Below are 20,487 nucleotides of genomic sequence, written 5' to 3' on the forward strand. Positions count from 1 at the left end.
AGACAACAATCCTGTGGCACTCAGAGTAAAATGAATCTTATCTGAAATTCATTTTAAGCACTTTGTTTTGGGAAATTCTATAACATAACTAATAATAGCAGTAGATTCAAAGTCTCCGCCTTTGATGTCACTGCTATGAAACTGAATCCTCAACCATTCATTTAATAATGCTTACCTTTTAGGTCACCTAAATTAAGTTATTTTGATACTGTACACCTGACATATATGAATGTTAATAATGCACATTAAAAGGCAAAATTGACATAACAACATTAAAGCTGTCACCTAATGTATACATTTAAAGTGAAAATTCAGGGTGTGTTGGTTGGTAAATTTGTAACCCCTTATTATCGATTAATTAACCCCAAATCTGTGAACCCCTGTGAATTTAGACTTTAATTGGAAATTTAAGGGTTTTTAAAGGGACAAAATAGAGTCATTTGTAATGCTATTTTTTAAAATAAGGTTTTAAAATGAGGTTTTGGTCCTTAAAAACACATGAATCCACACAGAAAGCCAATTAAAAATCCATTATATTACAATGCATTAATGTATCTATTAATTTACTCCAAATCTGGATGAAGCTGTTAAACACCTCAATACTGAATAGTGATCACTTGTGAATGTATGTTTTTAACATTATCTACTAATCGTTTAACAATACTTAAAACTGATAACAAAAAGAATAAATTTCAAATCCATGAGTACATTTAGGAGAAAGTCACGTATTAGTTAAAGTCCTGGGATGTTTAAAGGCTTTTGCAGTTTTAGCCTTCTCAGAACACCTTAAATTTATTAATTAATCAGTCAGTGACTCATTTCAAATTAATGTTCAAATGAAGGGGTAATGTACCACTGAAATGTGCTTAAAGGGCTATTTAAAATAAGAAGTGTTTAAGGCGTTTAGTTTTCACCATTTCAAATTGATTGACAAATTAAGGGATCTCACCTTCCCAAAAACCCTGTGATTAAGACATGTGTGGAATGTTTTCAAATCTAAATTAAGGGTAAATTAAGTGTGTTTTAAAGGATTGTAGTGGTTCAAATCAGATCGTGTCATCTGGCTGATATCCAACAAACTATCACTATACTGTTCAGTGGAATAAAGAAAGAGTTGGCTCTGAATGTCCATACGTGAACCGTGTGTACATTAGAGAGAACCGGTGCTATACTCACTTTGTCTATACTAATCATACAAATAATGATGATTGTGTAAACTAATAGGTGGAATTTAGACACCAGATGGTTTCTCCCTCTGCCTTATTCTTTCAGGATGAGTCACATTTGTTGCCGATGAAATTCAGCTCCTTGCATTGTCTCTGCTGAGGTGACTCACGTCCACCTGTCACACTTTGTAAAAAGACATACGGTGGCCTGCTTGAGTCATTCAATCACGCTCATTAATAAGTAATGAGGCCCTTTCAAGGTACTGTATAAGACCAAAAATCTGCTCTCATCACTGCTGAGTCATGGAACTGTAATGACACACAATCACGCACACACACGCAGACACTCACACACATTCAGGCATTGCGTATGTGCAGAGATAATGAGCTAAAACCTGCCGTTTTCTAATTTCCTGTGGACAAGTGCAGCGTAATCTGGCCACATTTTGCGCGTGCGTGCTTGGGTGTGAGGGGTCCAGCCTGATGAAAACCAAATGACAACCTCCATTCATGCGTTTAATAGTCCAGCCAGAGGCCCTCTGAAAGTCACCATGGAAATGGAAAGGCCCACCGGCTGCTGCACAACAAAACAGGCCACCCTAAGGTGATCCGGGTCACCCAGAGGGGCTTGCGGTAACAAAGCCTTGGCACGTGCTTATTCGGTAGCCATCACTGAATCTACACACACACAGAGGCAGTTATGTGACTGAGAGAGTAAGTTCTTAAATATTACAACGTGTGACTGAAGTGCACATATTAAAGTACCATTACGACTTGTATATAATGATGTTTGGTTTAAAACACACTTTGGGAATGACTGCCTGTGTCTTGTGTGTTGCAGATGGGGGAAATAAGCAGGGGCCCCGTGGGAAGCCTGTCAGCTCACCTTTCACCCCTCCTCCAAAGGGAAATCAATCAATAAACCTGATCAATAACTAATCTATAACACGCTGCCATGTTGTGACAGATATCCCTCCCACAACAAGTCTCTGGGTAGGAAAGGCCGCTTGCGGGCCACGTCAGGGCCAAGCAGGCAACATTGACAGGCTGAACCCCTCTTCATCAAAGTAACCTGTCCGTTAAAGAACAATGACACTATTTTTGGGGATTGTTTTTTAGTTGACTTCAATGACTTTCATGGTCATCGTCACTAGATGTCATTATGGTGGACTTCGTACATTTTTAAAGCTACCACGTGTGTGATTTTTCTGTGTTTGCTGTGACTCTGGTAGCATTAAAATAAAGATTTGTGATGAAAATTGGTGCAGTCTATTTGTAGCTTTCAGCCCATTCACCACACTGTGCCCTGGTAAGATATGTGGGAAGAGGCAATGCTCCCTACCACATTATCCATAGTTAACACTACCACCAGATGGCGCCAATGTCAAATAAAAAGTCTCCACATAAATCCACAAACCTCCACATATGACAAAACTGGAAAGACAAGACTGGTGATATAGTATGTTTTCCTTACCATCAATGAATTTCATGATTTGTGGTTTGTTAGTGCATCTGTCACGTTTTTGCCAAAAGACAAAATAGTGCATCTGTTCGGGACTATTTACAGCTGCAGATTAATCCACATTTGGTGCTCTGGTGAAGAGTTGGAGCAGCAGGATGATGTATGTGGAGTTGAGTCAAAATAAATTCATGTTTGTTCATGGTAATGAAGGAACACTGATGTGTTTTTGTTGGAGCTCTATAGCACATAGGAATAAGATATATCTGACTTTGATACACACAGACTTCACATTCAAATATATAATTTGTCCAGCCTCCAGCAGGAAGTTTGATAGCTTACCATCTCAAATCACTGACCTCACCTGTGTGTAATCCTCCAGGGAAAAAAATCAAATGGTGACAGGGCAATGCATAAAAACAGCATGAATGAAAGTTTGATGTTGGAATTATGAGCTCAGATTGCTGTGTGGTTTTGCTGCCTAATTAGCGCAGATACAATTACCTACAGGTGTACAGAAATTGCTGAAAGGAAGAGGCAAACAATGCTCTATTCATACATAAACTCATCAATAGCCTCCGTCATACAAAGGGGCATTGTATCCAACGGGATTACTGTTTCAGCACCAGGGACAGCTCTACTAACGAAGCACAGGCCTCCTTTTGTGACATGAAGGTTTAGGGATCCTTAGCTTTTAAGAAGATACTGTTGTTGCTCAAGGCTCCAAAGTGAGAGATGTGGCATGAAGCAGATTGTGGATCCATGGCCAATTAGCCATGCAAAACTATGGAATGCTTTGGAATCACACCGTCTCATCACATCCCATGGTTGAAAATTGGAAGTTTAATCAGTGAGTTCATGTTTCGTGAAATGTGACAACAAAAATCGCATATGTAGGTATAGCGCCTATAGGAAATGTAGATTTATTAAAACATGGCGGGATGATTTATTGGTAAAAAGTATGATAAAATAATTCCATAATGTCATCTACAACAACCAACTATGCTTTTTATGGCCTGACTGCATATAAGAAATGGGGTTTTTTTGTATGGAAAGCCAAACAAAGTACATCTTTCACAATTTATTTGTTTTAGAATTAACAACAAATATAGCCTGCGATGGACTGGTGACCTGTCCAGGGTGTACCCCGCCTTGCACCCAATGTCAGCTGGGATTGGCTCCAGCCCCCCCGCCACCCTGTACGCAGGATAAGCGGTTGACAATGGATGGATGGATGGAACAAATATAGCTATTGATTAATCCTATATGCAAAAAATGTGGTTATATTATACATGTAAGGTGTTCTGAAAGAACAGACTTGTTAATACATACATGACGCATGGATTGGAAGATGGCTAGCCTTAGTCCACAGGACTACAATGGCTACATTCACAAGCATGCAGGTGATATTTTATTTTTCCCACTAGATGGCACATTAAGCAAGCATTCTCTGAGACCACCCAAAACCACAGTATCATCATAGTGATTCATACATAATCCAAAGCAAATGGAAATACTGCAGATAGCGCACCACACAAGCATCACTTTTACACTAAACAGGATATTATTCATTTCTTAATGATGTTAAGAAACTCAGACACTTTAGGGATTACACTCTCATTGGGGGCATCCAAGCTAAAAATGTCTGCAGTCATGATGTATTTTATGCTAAAAATTCTTGTGGGATTTTGCTCAAGGACCTGTTTGGCTTTTACATAATAGTCAGTTTATTCCCTATTTCCTTATTTATATACTGTATCTAAATGATTAAATAAAGATTAGTTTAAATTGAGTGGTTATAAACCGCACCCTTTACCCATTAACTTAATACACTAGTAGCTTTAGTTTAGAGGATGTGATAAAAAACACCCAAAAAGCCATGTTTACAGTAGAGAACATTTGTCAGTGTCAGAATTAAAGGTAAATTTTACAGCATCAGCAGAGATTGAGCTTCTTCAGTGAGTATTGATACAATGAGGTCTTTGGTATATGACAGAAAAGTACATGATGTGTGGTGTTATGCTGTAGGCTGATTGATTGTAGGAGTTAATAGGCCTAAAATAAGACACATGACTTTGAGTCCTTTAGCCTACAGGAAACAACTCAAATTCTCAGAATCAAGACTAAAGGTATTAGTAAACAAAAAAACAAAAACAACAAGCCTGTATCAGGGGTGATTAGTGCCACAACCACACATATCTACAGTATGCTCCAATTCCAAGATATTATATGGACAGAAATCCATGCTGGTAAGATTAAAATAAAAGCTGCATTAAAAATATAGGTTTTGCAGCATTGCAGTGTAATTTCTTATTGAGTGTCTCAAATGCCCCAGTAAGTGATAAAATAGCATTTTGAAATGTGTCTGCTAAAATAATGATTTGAAAATCAAAACACCACTCTCTAGCTCCAGAGATAAAACATGTCACAAACACAAGAGAAAGCGAGATCCTCCTAGTGACACTCGTTCCACAATAGAGAGATGCTTCCCTCCAATGGGTTGGGGGGTTAAATTTACTTAATAATTAATTTACTTAATACGCGTAAAATAAAAATGTGGCTACATGTTTATACATTTTTATTAACAAACTAATTAATTAATATTGTACATACTGTAAATGGATAAGCTAAGAGAAAGACTGGGATTATGATTAAATAATTAAATATCACTAGAATGAAACAGGATGTGAACCTCTACACTGACTGCCTAGTTGCATGACATATGAGGTTTCCAAAGCATAACTAAGTTTAAATATTATCTAGGAAGTGTCCTGACCTATGTTATTTGGATAATATAGGAAAAACTTTTTTTTTTCATATGCTGATTTGCTTCCTTGAGGACAAATTTTACATTTTGCATGGTGAGCATTGCCTACTGTGCAGTGATAAAAAGGTTTGGATACACTACAAGTTAGATTGGAATGAATTAACTGGATGTGGACCAATTAAATACAACGTCAGTGTCATTTCCCTATTTCAGTTGCTGTTGCTGTAGCCGACAAAAACTTTGACTCAGTCAGCATAGCTATTACATGTATAAGTGCAACATTGCTCACTTGTTCCAAGTTAAATAGTTCTTCCCAGGAAATTTCCTAAAGAAGTCCTGATTAGTAATAATTATAACGTTTATTTTTAATTAATTGTTACCAATAAGGATGATATGGTAATAAAGTATGATTTAGCCATTTCATTTTCTCCAGTCTACAATTTCTATAGACAACACATATGTTTCTTCAAATGTAAGAGATTAACCTATATGCTCAAACCGCACCTCCTGCTTCTCTCGCTTGTGGCATTAATCACCCCTCATACCGGTTGGGGTTAATCCCACCTCCTGCCTGCTCGCATCACAAAAACAAATGCCTGTCTCTCGTCTTCTAGCATGAACATTCGGTACAAACAGTGTTTCTCTAAATACAGGGCTGATTCCAGCAACAGAATAGAAAACGCTTTCCAGGAAACAGACGTAATCCCTTGTCATAACGGGAATGACACGAAGAGCAGCTGCTCGACGGACAAATGAGAAGCAGACTCACAGAGCGACCAAACCATTGGGTGGAATACAAAGGTAACCAAAGCAGCTTTATTGGAGCTTTACAGGAGCGACTAGACTGGCTTGCTGTAGAGACATGAGAGAACTGTTGAGTGATGGGACCGATGTTGCACTTTTCTCTCGAGGAGGGCAGGCTGGAGAACAAATAAAACCCGACGGGATCATCATGGCTGTGCGAAGGCGAGCAGTGGGCGAGTTATTGAAGCGTTCTAGTGCAGGATTCCCTCAGGTCGCGCTAATGGAAGTGATGTGAGATTGCTTCGCTTGTCGTGCGTTTAACAAGGCTCGATTATGCGCCAGCCTCCGCAGTGACCGAACGCTTTTTCTTTTACCTGCTCGACGCCAATTCATGCCGAAAGACGATGACTGCACTCACGGGCTGTAGCTGGCACTAAGAGGGACCCGTGTTAGCTGCTGCACCGGACTGGCTGTTTCTCCGCAGCACCACGGACAGCGACCATGACTCGGCTCCGCAGGAAAGCTCTCGTGGCACTCTTCCTCTTCACGCTCTTCATTTTCGGGGCCATGATGGGACTCAGGACGCTGAAACCCAGTGACGGCTTCTCGGACCTGGCCCCAGGCATGGACTTCACAGGAGAGAGGTCCGAAAGGAGGCGGCTGGATGTGAAAGACGTGGTGGCGTCTCCGGGCCAGTTCCACATGGGCAGCAGCGACACTAAGGTGGTTTTCACCAAATCGGACCGAGATTACAGTATATTCTATGATGTTCACATCTTCTACTACCTGTGGTACGGCTCTCCCAGCATGGACAACAAGTACATTCACTGGGATCATGTGCTGGTGCCACACTGGGACCCAAAGATTGCAGCCAGTCATGCCCAAGGAAGGCACACCCCCCCAGAAGATATTGCCTCAAGTTTTTACCCCGAACTGGGACCCTACAGCTCCAGGGACCCAGCGGTGCTGGACTCACACATGGCCCAGATAGAGGCTGCTGCAGCGGGTAAACATTCTCGCAACACTATACATGTTTCCCTTGTAATGCTAAATCTATTGGCTCTCCTCCAGGGCCATAGCCAGTCCCCCAGCGACCCCAACGAAGAAAATGCAGTCTTTTCTTCATATTTTATTTATGCAGTTAACTTGTATACATATTATGTAATTAATAAATTTTCAGGTGATAAGTTTTGCAACTATTAATGAGAAACACTGACTGAAAGTGCTTTAACCTCCAACATCATTCATCACATTCAAACGCCATGCCTGACTGGACTCCTCTTTCTATGCTGTGGTGTTGTAGGAGTGCTGGTGTTGTCCTGGTATCCTCCCGGGGTGGCAGACGACCACGGGGAGCCCACCGAGGACCTGGTTCCTGCTGTCATGGACGCAGCCCACAGGCACAGCATCAAGGTAACTGGTGAGACAACCGGTATGTTTTTCCTTTCTGATGATTTACTGAATGAATGGCTTGCCAATGACAGTGAAATGTTAAAGCTGAAAACAACATACAGTAGGCCTATATCTTAATCTTGTATAGCATTCACACTGCATCTGCAAATGTTCCCATGATTTCCTTGACTTAGTGTGAAAAAAGCTGGAAAGAGACATTTCATGTCAGTTTTGATCTGGACAACTGTGGTGAAAATCATATTCATATGCAACCAACATGTCAGTTGTATATTGTATGCTTAATTTGAGGACTGTCTTATTTCTATTGTCATACTTTTGCAAATTGGCTGAGCCAGAGTAGTTGCAGTATTTTGTGGAAACGACAACTCAAATCTAATTACATTGAGATAAGTGCATGATGTGACTTTAATAAATGTGTCTTTTGACAGGAATGTCAGATCATATTGATAGGCCTATCAGATATGGGTTACATCCTGGAATAAATACAGTAGCTCATTATAAGCAAACCAGTTTGGGGCTTGAAAGCCTGCAACATGTAGGCTACATGACAAGTAGCCTATAGTTATTCTAAAATGCGCTTATTGCCAAATTTTTATATTTATCCCACTTATCCAGTGACCTTGGGTATAATAACACTTCTGCAGCAAAATATGAATGTTCTTTATTCAAGAATTTTCAACTAAACTTTTTTGTGTATTGCATTGTTCTGCTAATTGTGCTGCCTTGTGGATGTAGGTGAAGAGAGCGATAGCAATAGCATTGTAAGAGCGTCAGACAAGAAAGTGGCACAGCAACGTTCATCCGTATGTCCTTGCAAAATAGAAAGCTTGATGATGATGATGATAGCTTAATGTGTCTTTTAGCAGGGCTGGTTGGTAATCTACTATAGCTGCCACGCGAAATGCTAGCCTTCTAGGAATATTCTAGTTGTAGTTAGTAACAATAGTTCTACTAGCTAGGTAGCTTGCTAACTGTCGGTTAGCACGCTAGCTAGCCCTTTTGATAACCAGATAAGTAATAGTTTATTCATCATGGTTATGCGTATGGCACAGCACAGCTAATAGACTCTGACTCTGTTTTGGAGTCTCTGGCTCTTTGTTAGCGTTCACCAAAGAATCACACAGATTTACTTCGACAAAGATTTTGCTTTTAAATGCTGCGGCGTTGGGTTCTTAAGACTGCATTTTTTTCCAGTTGAGAAAAAGTGTGTCGTGCCCTTTATTCCAAATGCAGCATGTCTTGCAGCTCTATTGCATTCTGGTCCACTGGGGCTCCTGTCTGTAGAAATTTGTACCTACCCAGCGGGTCCCATGTGGCATCTTCAATTTTGATGCTCTGACCTCAAAACCTGACGTTTACAGTAATATATAGGGAGATGAAAATGTTCTGCTTCAGATGCTTTTCGAGCAGAGCCAGTAGCTGGTAAAAGGCATGAAACGCTTTAGGGTAGATTTTATTATATATTATATATAACAAAGTCATATCTGCATTACACTGAGGGGGTTAGATACCATAAAGCCATAATATGCTGAAGGTGCTTGAGACAGCAGTGGCAAAACAAGCTGAGCACAGACTGTAGATTCAGCATTAAGAGGACAGAAGAGCTTTCCCTCAGTCTACTTTCATGCTCCTTATATGGAAGTCTTAGGCTGAGAACTGGGTCTCTCTGTGTGTCTCAGTCAGACTTACACAACAGTGTGTATCTCACAGCTGACCTGAGGGCTAATGCTCCAGTGTTTCAGTGCACCAGAGCTGCCGCTGACAAAATACAGGCTGAAGTCTGTGTTTGTGAGCAGTCGTGTGTGTGTGCATTTCCCCAGCAAATGTCATACATGTGTGCATAAAATGTGATTTGATATAGTGCTTTTGAATCAGGAGCAGTTTGTCTGTCGAAATCCAAAGGCAAAATGAGTGGTGAAGAGGCACTGTTGTTCCAAATTCCACCCAAACCAGACCCTGCTGTCACAGATATGAGTGAGACCATCACATGTGACAAACAGGAGGACACAGGCTGATCTATAATCCCCACCAGTGCTTCATCCTGACTATAATTAAGCACTGATTGATTACTGTTTGCTCAGTGAAATGTTGACCTCAGGATGCCAGCTTTTTTTCATAAATATGGTGCTTCTCTTAATAACAGTGGTGTCAGAACATAGATGAGATCTGAATATTTGAATGGAATATTCTTCTTTTTATAGTCAACACACAAGGAAATGTGCTCTTCCTAAAAAATATACATTACCATCAAGTTTCACAATAAAAGCATGAAGCTGCACTAATCAATATGTTCTATATGAACAGAAGGTTAAATGACTTGTAGTGAAAAACCCACAGAGAGTTATCACCCAACTGAGCCTACAGAGCTTTTTACCAGCTGTAGGCTCACTGTTTTGGTTTTCTGGCCAGCAAGTTCACTGTTTTGGTTCAGTCTCACTGCTCTCATCGATGCATATACTGTAGCCTATATATTGTGATGTTTTAATGTTGTCTAATATTGGTTTCTTGCACTAGCTGTATGTGTGTTTTAATGTCTTGTATTGCTGCCTTTTGACCAGGTCTTCATTGTAAAACATACACTTTCTAGTTAATGAGAAAACATTCCCTACATAACAAAGAGTACAAATGATTTTGTCTTTAAATAGCAAGAGAAAATCTGATTAAGCCAACATTAGACTTTGTGCCTATGTTGTTGCTGTGGGCTTCTTTGGTGTAAAGTATCACAGACTAGATGGAAGGTAAATATGGATGAGTCGGGTGCAGTTTACCCAGGTCACATTGCAGGATTTCTAATTATTTCAAGTTATTCTGAGTACACTTTCTGAAGACCTCAAGAACAGAGGTTGTCTTGCAGATGTTTTTTTGTCATAATGGTATTTTGCATCTACACTTTTGAATGTATCATCTCAGTTTACGTAATTAGCTGATTTAATGTAGCATACACCAACATGATGATATAACATTGCTTCAGGTTAGCGTTTGTCATCATCTAAAGAAAAGCCAAATACTAGGGGAAACTGTCTCGGGAGGCTTGTTTGTTGCGGCAGAATCTACACACCTGAGGCTTGAGATGTAAATCTGAGTCAGCAGGCATCGCACCAAACGAAGGTATCTGAGCAAATAAAGTACTTTTCATTCGCATCCATCCGTGGTTTATTCAACTAAACAGGAACAGATTGAGCAGTGTCTTACCTCGCTGGCCTTTCATGATTTCCAACCAGTCGAGACAGCTGACAAGCCTGGGCTCGGGCGCCAAACACCACCGTGTTACCATGGAAACTGTTTAGGAAGACCTTGCAGCCTCTTTTGAAAGATGGAGTGGGCGTCGAGCGCTTAGTGTTTTTGGCTCGACAGCTCTGTCAATGCTTTACTGTTTGCCACTTAGCTGCAGTGGACCTTTTTTCCCCAATGTGACTGAAGCAGACAAGTATACCATAGTATTTCCTGGATGACAGAGGGCATCCATCACTCAGCTTTCAGCTCCTGCCATAGAACGTAACACAGTGTTCTCTGTGAAATCATGCTCCAGTTGCGGTGATTTTCATGTTTTTATTGAGTTCTTCTTAAGAAATACCTGCTGCCCATTAGCAAAAATTCCCTCTGATTTACGCAAATCCAAAGAAGATTGTGCAGATAACTCTTTGAGGTTTCTATTATTGCGGAGAGGTCGCTTAAAGAGATTTTATGAGACAGAAACCAGTGGAATAGATGTCACCCCGTGTCACCTGAATGTGTTGGCAGATGAGAGGACAATACGGGACAAGCCTGTGGGGATGGTGAGCATCTGCTTCACTTGTTCTCTCCTCCTCCTCCCTCTCAGCTCCACTTTCAAGAAACCCTCAGCAACCTGCGGGCTATACTTAGGTTCTGTCTGCTATTCTGTCTCCTTCAATCTTCATATCAGAGAAAAAGGACACTGTTTGCTTGCCTGTTTCCTCTTTGATGATTGATGGCTCTTATTTTTATACCATTTGCAAGAATCTAAGCACTGTCTGTATTGAAATGTATGAAAAGGCACAAAGGCAAAAAGAACAGCACTGAAAAACGAAATAATAAAATAATACCCCACTAGCACAATTTTACTTGTAAACTACCAACCTACATCCAAACACACCTCCTACTGCTCTGCTAGCTACTGCAACCTGCGTGCTATTGAGCTCAAATGTGATTTTATATCATGTAGGATGTTAGATAGTTGCAACATTTAAGTTTACGCCCCTGAGTTCAAGACGAGTCATCAAAAATATTATAACGTTCACAGGAAAAGAGGAGAGACGGTTTTTGCTATGAAAATGCTCAAATATGTTTTAAAAAACATATTTTTAGTGCCGTAAATGACAATAGATAACTGAACACTGGGAGACAGAATTATTACTTGGAAATGTATTTTTTATATAAAAAATAATAATAAGGAAGCACTTAGCAAAGTCCATCCATCCATCCATCCATCCATTGTCAACCGCTTATCCTGCGTACAGGGTCGCGGGGGGCTGGAGCCAATCCCAGCTGACATCTGGCGAAAGGCGGGGTACACCCTGGACAGGTCGCCAGTCCATCGCAGGGCAAAGTGTATAATAGATTTAAAGTCATTTGGAGTCATGTGAAGGTATAAATCAAATGAATGCTCTGCTGTGTGTCATATACTGAAATGCTGACGTTAGAGCTCAGGGCTGGACCCCAGCCTTAACCCTTCAATAATAGAGATCTAAAGAAGGGACAGTTCCTAATAAAGGCCAACTGAGTCAGTCCTGCTATATTCATACACCACTGAGCAGTGGATGAAATTTACGTCTGCAGTTGACAGACTTTGTATAAAATAGATAATAATAATGTTTATATATATTGTTCAAGATTGTTCAAGATTGTTATGAAAGTATGGTAATAATATTTACAAAATAACTTGACATCTGAAAATTGACAGATTGAAGCAAAATCATCATTTTGGACTGTGCCTCACCACAGTATGAAATGAAAGGAAAACAATTTATAGCGACAGTAAAAAGCGTTATTAAACCAGGTGAAGTTCATACAACGGATTTCTATAACAAGAATAAATAGGAAGCTGTAGACGCGCTTGAAATGATTTCCCAATATTAAAAGTAAGGCTATAAATAACGAATGAATTATTATGTGTCTTTACTACAGAGTGATTCATTTTTGCCTTTTTCTATGATAACAATAGCTGCACCCACTGGCCCTCCCCGCGAGCCACATATGCATAATTTGCTAAGTTCTGAGTAATGAGTGCTGCGTGTACAATTATGCTTCTATCTGATATTTTAAATTGGTTACCAACCGTTTAAATCAATCATGTTTATTTTTCATAATAGGAAATAACAAAAACATAGCCAGTCAAGAATCCTGTTGGGAATGAAAGAATCTTTGCTAAATTTAAATGCAGCTATAATCGTCATTATGTATTTATTATGGAAGACTATCCCTCCCCTTGTTCGAAGCTCTGTTTTAAAACCAGAGAGGATCTGGAAAGGTTCTGATCATGTTATTATAAAGTCAGTACTTTTGTCCCTGTCCATATCCAGCTCAGGAGCAGGTCAGCTGTGCAGCAAAGGTTACCATGGTGATGTACCCCGGTTGAAAGTGAGCCCGCTTGAAATGAACATGATGCTGTCGCGATGTTGAGCAGGGTGATATTTGAGGATTCACACATGCAACCACTGTGGAACAAGTACCTCCAGAGCGGGCACCAAATGACACTTCAGTCAACAGTGTGCTTCACAGACAGACGGCTAAATAATTAGCAAGGTCCACAGACTACTAATTAAATGTTACCTTCATTCTGGCTGTCCATCAAAACATATAATACACTGGAATAATGAACAACCGAGTGCTCAGTTTGAAATTCATTGCGTAACCCTTTAATTTGCAGGTTTTTTTGTATTTATGTTGTGCTTTGATAATTGTTTTGTTAACAACCGTGTTAAAATGTGTTTTGCACAGGTGGCCTTTCACATACAGCCATACAAAGGACGGACGGACCAGAGCATGCATGAGAACATCAAATACATTATTGACAAGTGAGTTGTTTTTCTGTTTCCGCTTTCCCCTATGCTAGATTTGTTTCCTTTCCCTCACCAAAGGGTCAAGCTCTGCTTTCCATATCAGTGACCAGTCACTTTAGAAGTCTAGCGATCTGGTGAAACATGAAGTCTGATAGGGAGAGATGAGGAAGGTGGTTGTTGAATATAGATGTCTTCTCTGTGAGCCTGCTGTATTGGATCAGCAGGTAGCTTTTGCCCTGACTTTAACCAGTCTGAATGTGCGTCAAAGGAAACCTGACTCTTTGTCTATCTCAGAAAATGTGAGGGTTCTCAGCTTTTCCCATAACTCAAGCAACATATAAAACATATTAGCTTTAAGAGATGGACTCGGGGAAAGGCTGTGAGGCTAAGTGTTTTAAGATACTCAGTCTTAGTGTGAGAGAGGCCCATGATCTCACACTGTGACTAGGAACAAGAATAAAGAGTCTCAGTTTCCATCTTTATAATAATACAATGCTGGAGTAAAATCAAAGCCCAGCCTAGAGAATCTGAATCTGATTTCTGGACTTTATATTGCTGCCAGTATTTTCCGAAACCCACTGTGCTGACCATCTGGATAAAATGAAACCAGAATTGGAAAGACAATAAAAAGAGATGATGCTCTCAGTAAAGCATAAATATTTTCTGAACATCTAACACAAACTCAAGTTGTAAAATCCTGACTGTATTAAAGGTGCGACGTGTGGCATTTTAGCCTAATTCAGTTTGAAAAGTTACAGAGCCAGGACAGAGCCTGCAGCCTTTTACTGCAGGTAATTTCTATTTAGCCGGACTGCCACTGACAAAGTTAACTGGAACACCAACCCATATAGAGAATGAATATATTTGTGATGTCCCCAGAAACACATCAACTCAAATGAATGTTAATGTTGCTGTGCCTGTGACTAAATATTTATATATCGTAAAACTTGAATTAATAGCCGAGTCCCCAATAGCCGCCTACCCCATTTCCTGGCCTGGTGTGGGAACACATTTTGACAAATAAACGCAGGTCTCAATTAAACGCCTGGTCTGGTTTTTATAGAAGTTCTTTGGACGTATAAAACCTCTTAAACCCAACCGGGTTGCCCGCTTTAGCTACTTCTAAGCTGCTTTGATCGGTAATACAAATATTAATGTTTAAACGTATGATCAATATGTCAGTATGGACATGCTGCACAACGTTAGATCAGTTAATTTCTCCACAGTTCAATCGCCAAAGTCTAATTCTTATGGATTTACTGGTGTACAAGAGATGAAAAGGGAAAAAAAAGTGCCGACTCCCATTTCCTTTGAAGCGCTCGTTAAGTCCGAATGTGTCCATTCCTTGATTATATATATATATAAGTTGTGAATCCTATCATGTGAAGTTCATCGCTCTCTGTCTGCTAACTTCTGCCACCCTTCTCTCATCCTGCACCCTGTTGTTGTTTCCATTACGTTGCTGCCTTCAAATTAAAAGTGCATAAGCCGTCTGTTGAAGCTAGATCAAATGAACGACGTGTATTTGATTTTATTGGATAATTTTTATACAAGTAACATTCTGTTTGAAATAAATAAACTGTTTCAAAGTAGCCTATTTCAGTTTTGTGCGAGAGGAATTAAAGCCCTGTCCCATATGGACGCCTGTCCCAAATAAAGGCAGGGTCAATTCAGTGATTTTAGCAAATAAAAGCCCGGGCTATTATTCAAAGTTTTACAGTAGGCAACTGTTTAACAGTTTAACATGTTAGCCATGTCAAATGTACAGGTGCTGGTCATATAATTAGAATATCATTAAAAAGTTGATTTATTTCAGTAATTCCATTCAAAAAGTGAAACTCATTCCACACAGACTGATATATTTCAAGTGTTCATTCCTTTTAATTTTGATGATTATAACTGACAACTAATGAAAACCCCAAAATCAGTATCTCAGAAATTTTGAATATTGTGAAAAGGTTCAATATTGAAGACACCTGGTGCCACACTCTAATCAGCTAATTAACTCAAAACACCTGCAAAGGCCTTTAAATGGTCTCTCAGTCTAGTTCTGTAGGCTACACAATCATGGGGAAGACTGCTGACTTGACAGCTGTCCAAAAGACGACCATTGACACCTTGCACAAGGAGGGCAAGACACAAAAGGTCATTGCTAAAGAGGCTGGCTGTTCACAGAGCTCTGTGTCCAAGCACATTAATAGAGAGGCGAAGGGAAGGAAAAGATGTGGTAGAAAAAAGTGTACAAGCAATAGGGATAACTGCACCCTGGAGAGGATTGTGAAACAAAACCCATTCAAAAATGTGGGGGAGATTCACAAAGAGTGTACTGCAGCTGGAGTCAGTGCTTCAAGAACCACCACGCACAGACGTATGCAAGACATGGGTTTCAGCTGTCGCATTCCTTGTGTCAAGCCACTCTTGAACAAGACACAGCGTCAGAAGCATCTCGCCTGGGCTAAAGACAAAAAGGACTGGACTGCTGCTGAGTGGTCCAACTATGGAGCCCCAACTAAGTATTGAGTGCTGTACATGCTCATACTTTTCATGTTCATAAGTTTCAGTTGGCCAACATTTCTCATAATCCTTTTTTTGTATTGGTCTCAAGTAATATTCTAATTTTCGGAGATACTGAATTTGGGATTTTCATTAGTTGTCAGTTTTAATCATCACAATTAAATGAAATAAACATTTGAAATATATCAGTCTGTGTGTAATGAATGAATATAATATCCAAGTTTCACTTTTTGAATGGAATTACTGAAATAAATAAACCTTTTGATGATATTCTAATTATATGACCAGCACCTGTATAAGACCATACCATATATCAAACATGTATGTCATGCTCAGCTTGTTGTGCCCCCCCGAAGCACAAAATAAACAGATTATACAGCTTTAAGACAATGTCCTATGCTGATAGTCCCAGATTTAAGTATTTACATATCCTACCAATCACAATCTGTATATTCAACACTGCATGGAATTGACAACAATGTTTTTCCTTGTATAGAATCTGAAAAACAAACACACTGCAACCCTTCCCATCACACAAAGTCTACACATAGTAGCATTTAGTATTTGAAAATGCTTTTTCATGCTTATTGTCCCTCTCTTATTTTTCTCAGGTATGGAAAACACAGCGCCTTCTACAGATTCAGGTCCAGCACAGGACGAGTCCTGCCTCTGTTTTATGTCTATGACTCCTACCTGACACCACCAGAATCCTGGGCGGAGCTTCTGACAACTAAAGGCTCCCATAGCATCAGAGGCACACCTTATGACGGCGTTTTTGTCGCCCTCATTGTTGAGGAGCGCCACAAACATGACATCCAAGCTAGCGGCTTTGATGGCATATACACCTATTTTGCCTCCAACGGCTTCTCCTTTGGCTCATCCCACCAGAACTGGAAACCCATCAAGGCCTTCTGCGATGCAAACAATCTGCTATTTATCCCCAGTGTTGGTCCAGGCTACGTGGACACAGCTGTTCGGCCCTGGAACAACCATAACACCAGGAACCGGGTTAACGGACGTTACTACGAGACATCCTTGCAGGCAGCTTTGTCTGTCAGACCAGAAATCGTCACCATTACTTCTTTTAATCAGTGGCATGAAGGTACGCAGATAGAGAAGGCTGTACCCAAGAAAACAGTGACCCGTTTGTACCTAGACTACCTACCAAACAAACCGGACCACTACTTAGAGCTTACGCGCCAGTGGGCAGAGAACTTCAACAAGGAGAAGGACAAGTGGCTAATGTGAACATGGCTTCACTTTGCTGGTAGATGCTCTGAGTATGACCAGAAATTACATTAAGTCAACTCCCACTGTTAAAAGACAACACCTTTTATATTCATCAACCTACTAGTTGTTTTTCTCCAACTCTGAGCACTTCTGATGAGATTTTCCCTAAATGTTCACTCTACCCTTACTGTTTTTAATCACTAACATTTTTTGTACAGGTTAATAATGTCACTGATATTTTGAAGCTACAAGGTCATAAAGATGGACAGATAGTCGTCGTAACAACTCTGTTCAGTATCCATTTGTAACATCAAGAAAGTGTGGCTATGTACAGTAACTCTGCTCTGTAGGGTATTTTCTTATTTTCTTATGATGATGATAAGACTGTTGTTTCCTGTGTTTCTTTGAAGCCAAATTAAAATGTGTGTCTGTTTGATGTTGGTGAATCAGTGATGGTACTGCACAAGTAAACTAACATCATAGAGGTTAGAAATAATAAAAGAGGTCTGCCCAGTGCCCTGGGTTGTTGAAATGTGGTGAGTCTAGATTTGAAGCTGCGTTTGTGAATGGTGAAATAATCAGTATGCGCCGAATACAAAGATGAGTCAGAAGTAAAAGCGGCTGAAAGCTGTTCCAGCTGGTCTAAATTAGGTGTGTTGAATTTCAATAGTTTAGGTTCCTTTGTTTGTTTTTTTTCTATTTGGTTCATTTCAGTGGCTTAAAACAAAGCAACATTACAGTTACTGAAGCTGAGATCTGACAGGGCAACAGCCATATGTTAAAACAGGTAAACAATCCAATACTTTAGCCTGATGAACTAAACAACTTTATTTGGAGATAAAAACCAAAACTGCGGACACCCAAAATGGCAATAATAATTATTGACTGTGTGGACACACAACTACAGCAAGTCTGGTAGGTAAAAGCTGGAAGTCAACCTGTAAATTGGGGGCCCAAATTTTACAGTTTGCCTATGTTTTAAATAAGTTTGGCTAACCTTGGGGTTTGTTTAAACCGTGACTGATCGCTCACGATTTATGTATCCAGGTTCATTTACAGGAAGGACAAGAAAATTGGTGGGGACAGTGGTTGCAGACAGAGGGATGAGAGTGGTCAAGGGGTGGCATGAAATGGGGCTCGAGCGCAACAGAATGAAAGGAGGGTCAAATGGGGATTGATGAAGGACCAGGTGGGGTCAATCCAAGAAATCCAGGGACTGAGACTCAGTTGGGGGCCTGTGGTTCCTGTAATAAAAGAGGAGGAAGCGAGGAGGTTGTGTGACCCGAGACGAATATGAGAGAAAGGGTTTCGACACACCTACTGTATGTTGGTGGGCACAGGAAAGTGAATTACAGCAAGGCTTGGTGTCTATAAGAAATACTTGATAATAAGCTAAACATACAGTAGCAATGGGCTTGACTATGCTGGTTTCTGTAATTTAGAAATGGTGGTGTTCATGTTAATCAAAAACACACAAAGTACTTGAATGTTAACTTCAACTCAGACTGGTTTGTTATTTCTTGATTTTGTTAGCTAGGCTGTCCAAGGAATCCTGTTACTAATAAAACCTTGTGTTGATTTGAATTGTGTTCCTAGTTCTGCAAGTGAACACATCAGCTAGGTGAACCAACCAGTGTTCAAGTAGTCTGGCTTCAGCCCTTAGATGAATGAGAACTCACTGGAGCAAAGCTAATCCCTCAGGACACTCTAATGCCAAGCTCTAATGGCTCTGGCCACAAAAGCCTATTCACAGAATTTAGACCCTTGCAAGAGACTAAAATGGCCTCCCTAAAACCCACGATAATGAAATAGTAGGACTAAGTGCTATTGATGCTAAATGTTTGTGCCTCAACTACAGCTACTACCTGTTGCTCCTACTGGTTTATGACAAATACCTGCAAAACTAGCATTCCAGTCATCCTCAGCTAATGTTTAGTGCTAATTAGTGAATGTTAGCATGTCCTAACATACTAAACTAAGATGGTGAAAATGGTAAGCATCAGCATGTTGATGTTAGCACTTAGCTCAAAGCAACAGGGCCACTAGCATAGCTTTAGATTTGTGAAGCAGTTGCGTTGAACATTAGGTTTAGATTTTTATGGTCACATGACCTCTAGACACAGGGAAGCTCAAGAGCTAGTTTATGAACCCCGAGTTAAGATTATGTTTTCAAAATCATTGCTTATAAGTTTAAAATAAACTTTAATGCTCAAGCTAAGATCATCCAGCTGCAACAGTAACATAGGGAAAACTGAGCAGACAGTGTTGGGCTGCGTAGTGGAGAAAATACTTGATACGTCTCAGTATCTGACAAGATATGACAATATGGCTGCTGCATTCACTGCTTAACAAGTAAGGTTATGTCATCCCAACTTTAGTAGAGTAATGAGAGATTAATAAAGCATTATTTTTTTCAGTAACTTCCCCAACACTGCATACTGATCCCTTTTTACCCTGCCAGCAGGAGGGCCTACCCTACGGATTCACAGAACTACTGTCCTACTTTGTAATAAATCTTGTGTGGGTATTCATGGTGCCCAGATGATGGATCCTAATGTTTTTGATGGCCCCCTGTTCTTTCCTCTTGTGCCACTTTCAGGCCAGAATGTCAAAATTTCACGCAAGAAATGTCTAATCTAATGGGCAGATTGTTGTTGAGAACATTCAACCATTTCCACTGGTGCCACCATAAGCCAAAATGTGGTAGACAGTGGTATATCACGCTACTGTACTGACACTTACTGAAAGCATTCATGCATACAGTACATTGACCCACAAGTAAAAAGGGGCATTTTACTATTTTTAGTTCAGCTCAAACTTGTGAAAGAAACCTCCTTACTGTGAAAGACACAACAAAAGCAGATTCAAAAGCCTTTAAAATCTTGATTAGCAGGAGCCATAATACCTGAGTGTTTTGTCCAACGTTATTCTGAAGTCTTTTCTATCCCATATGCTTACTACACAAGGAAACTAACAAGGTCATTAGTCAAATCTAACAATTAATAGCACATTTAATTCTCTGATTCTCTGTTTCCCTGACCTTTCCTGAAATAGGATATATGAGGTACTTATTATTACCATAGTCTCACTCTTACCCGCTGCAGTGTTATAATGAAATATGGCAATTGTGTTCACATGAGGAAAAGAGTACGACACAAGTTTTTTTATAAGGAT

At 40.0% G+C, this 20,487-nt stretch overlaps 1 protein-coding gene across 1 annotated transcript; it reads left to right on the top strand.

Moving 5' to 3' along the window:
• Nucleotides 1-5,971: 5,971 nt before the first annotated feature.
• On the top strand, nucleotides 5,972-18,897 carry si:ch211-30b16.2 (glycoprotein endo-alpha-1,2-mannosidase-like protein). Its single transcript, XM_038725834.1, has 4 exons — nucleotides 5,972-7,142; nucleotides 7,440-7,549; nucleotides 13,508-13,584; nucleotides 16,695-18,897. Exons 1-4 carry the CDS (start codon nucleotides 6,638-6,640, stop codon nucleotides 17,329-17,331), a joined length of 1,329 nt encoding a protein of 442 aa, XP_038581762.1. The 5' UTR covers nucleotides 5,972-6,637; the 3' UTR covers nucleotides 17,332-18,897.
• The last annotated feature ends 1,590 nt before the right edge of the window (nucleotides 18,898-20,487 follow it).

Source organism: Micropterus salmoides, unplaced genomic scaffold (genome assembly GCF_014851395.1).
Source record: "Micropterus salmoides isolate LMB-PRFRI ecotype aquatic unplaced genomic scaffold, ASM1485139v1 Ms_hic_scaffold_17, whole genome shotgun sequence".
NCBI lineage: Eukaryota > Metazoa > Chordata > Actinopteri > Centrarchiformes > Centrarchidae > Micropterus > Micropterus salmoides.

Coding starts and splice junctions, on each gene's coding strand:
- si:ch211-30b16.2 (XM_038725834.1), top strand. CDS start 6,638: ATGACTCGGCTCCGCAGGAAAGCTCTCGTGGCACTCTTCCTCTTCACG. Junction 7,143..7,439: donor GATAGAGGCTGCTGCAGCGG/GTAAACATTCTC, acceptor GTGGTGTTGTAG/GAGTGCTGGTGTTGTCCTGG. Junction 7,550..13,507: donor CCCACAGGCACAGCATCAAG/GTAACTGGTGAG, acceptor TGTTTTGCACAG/GTGGCCTTTCACATACAGCC.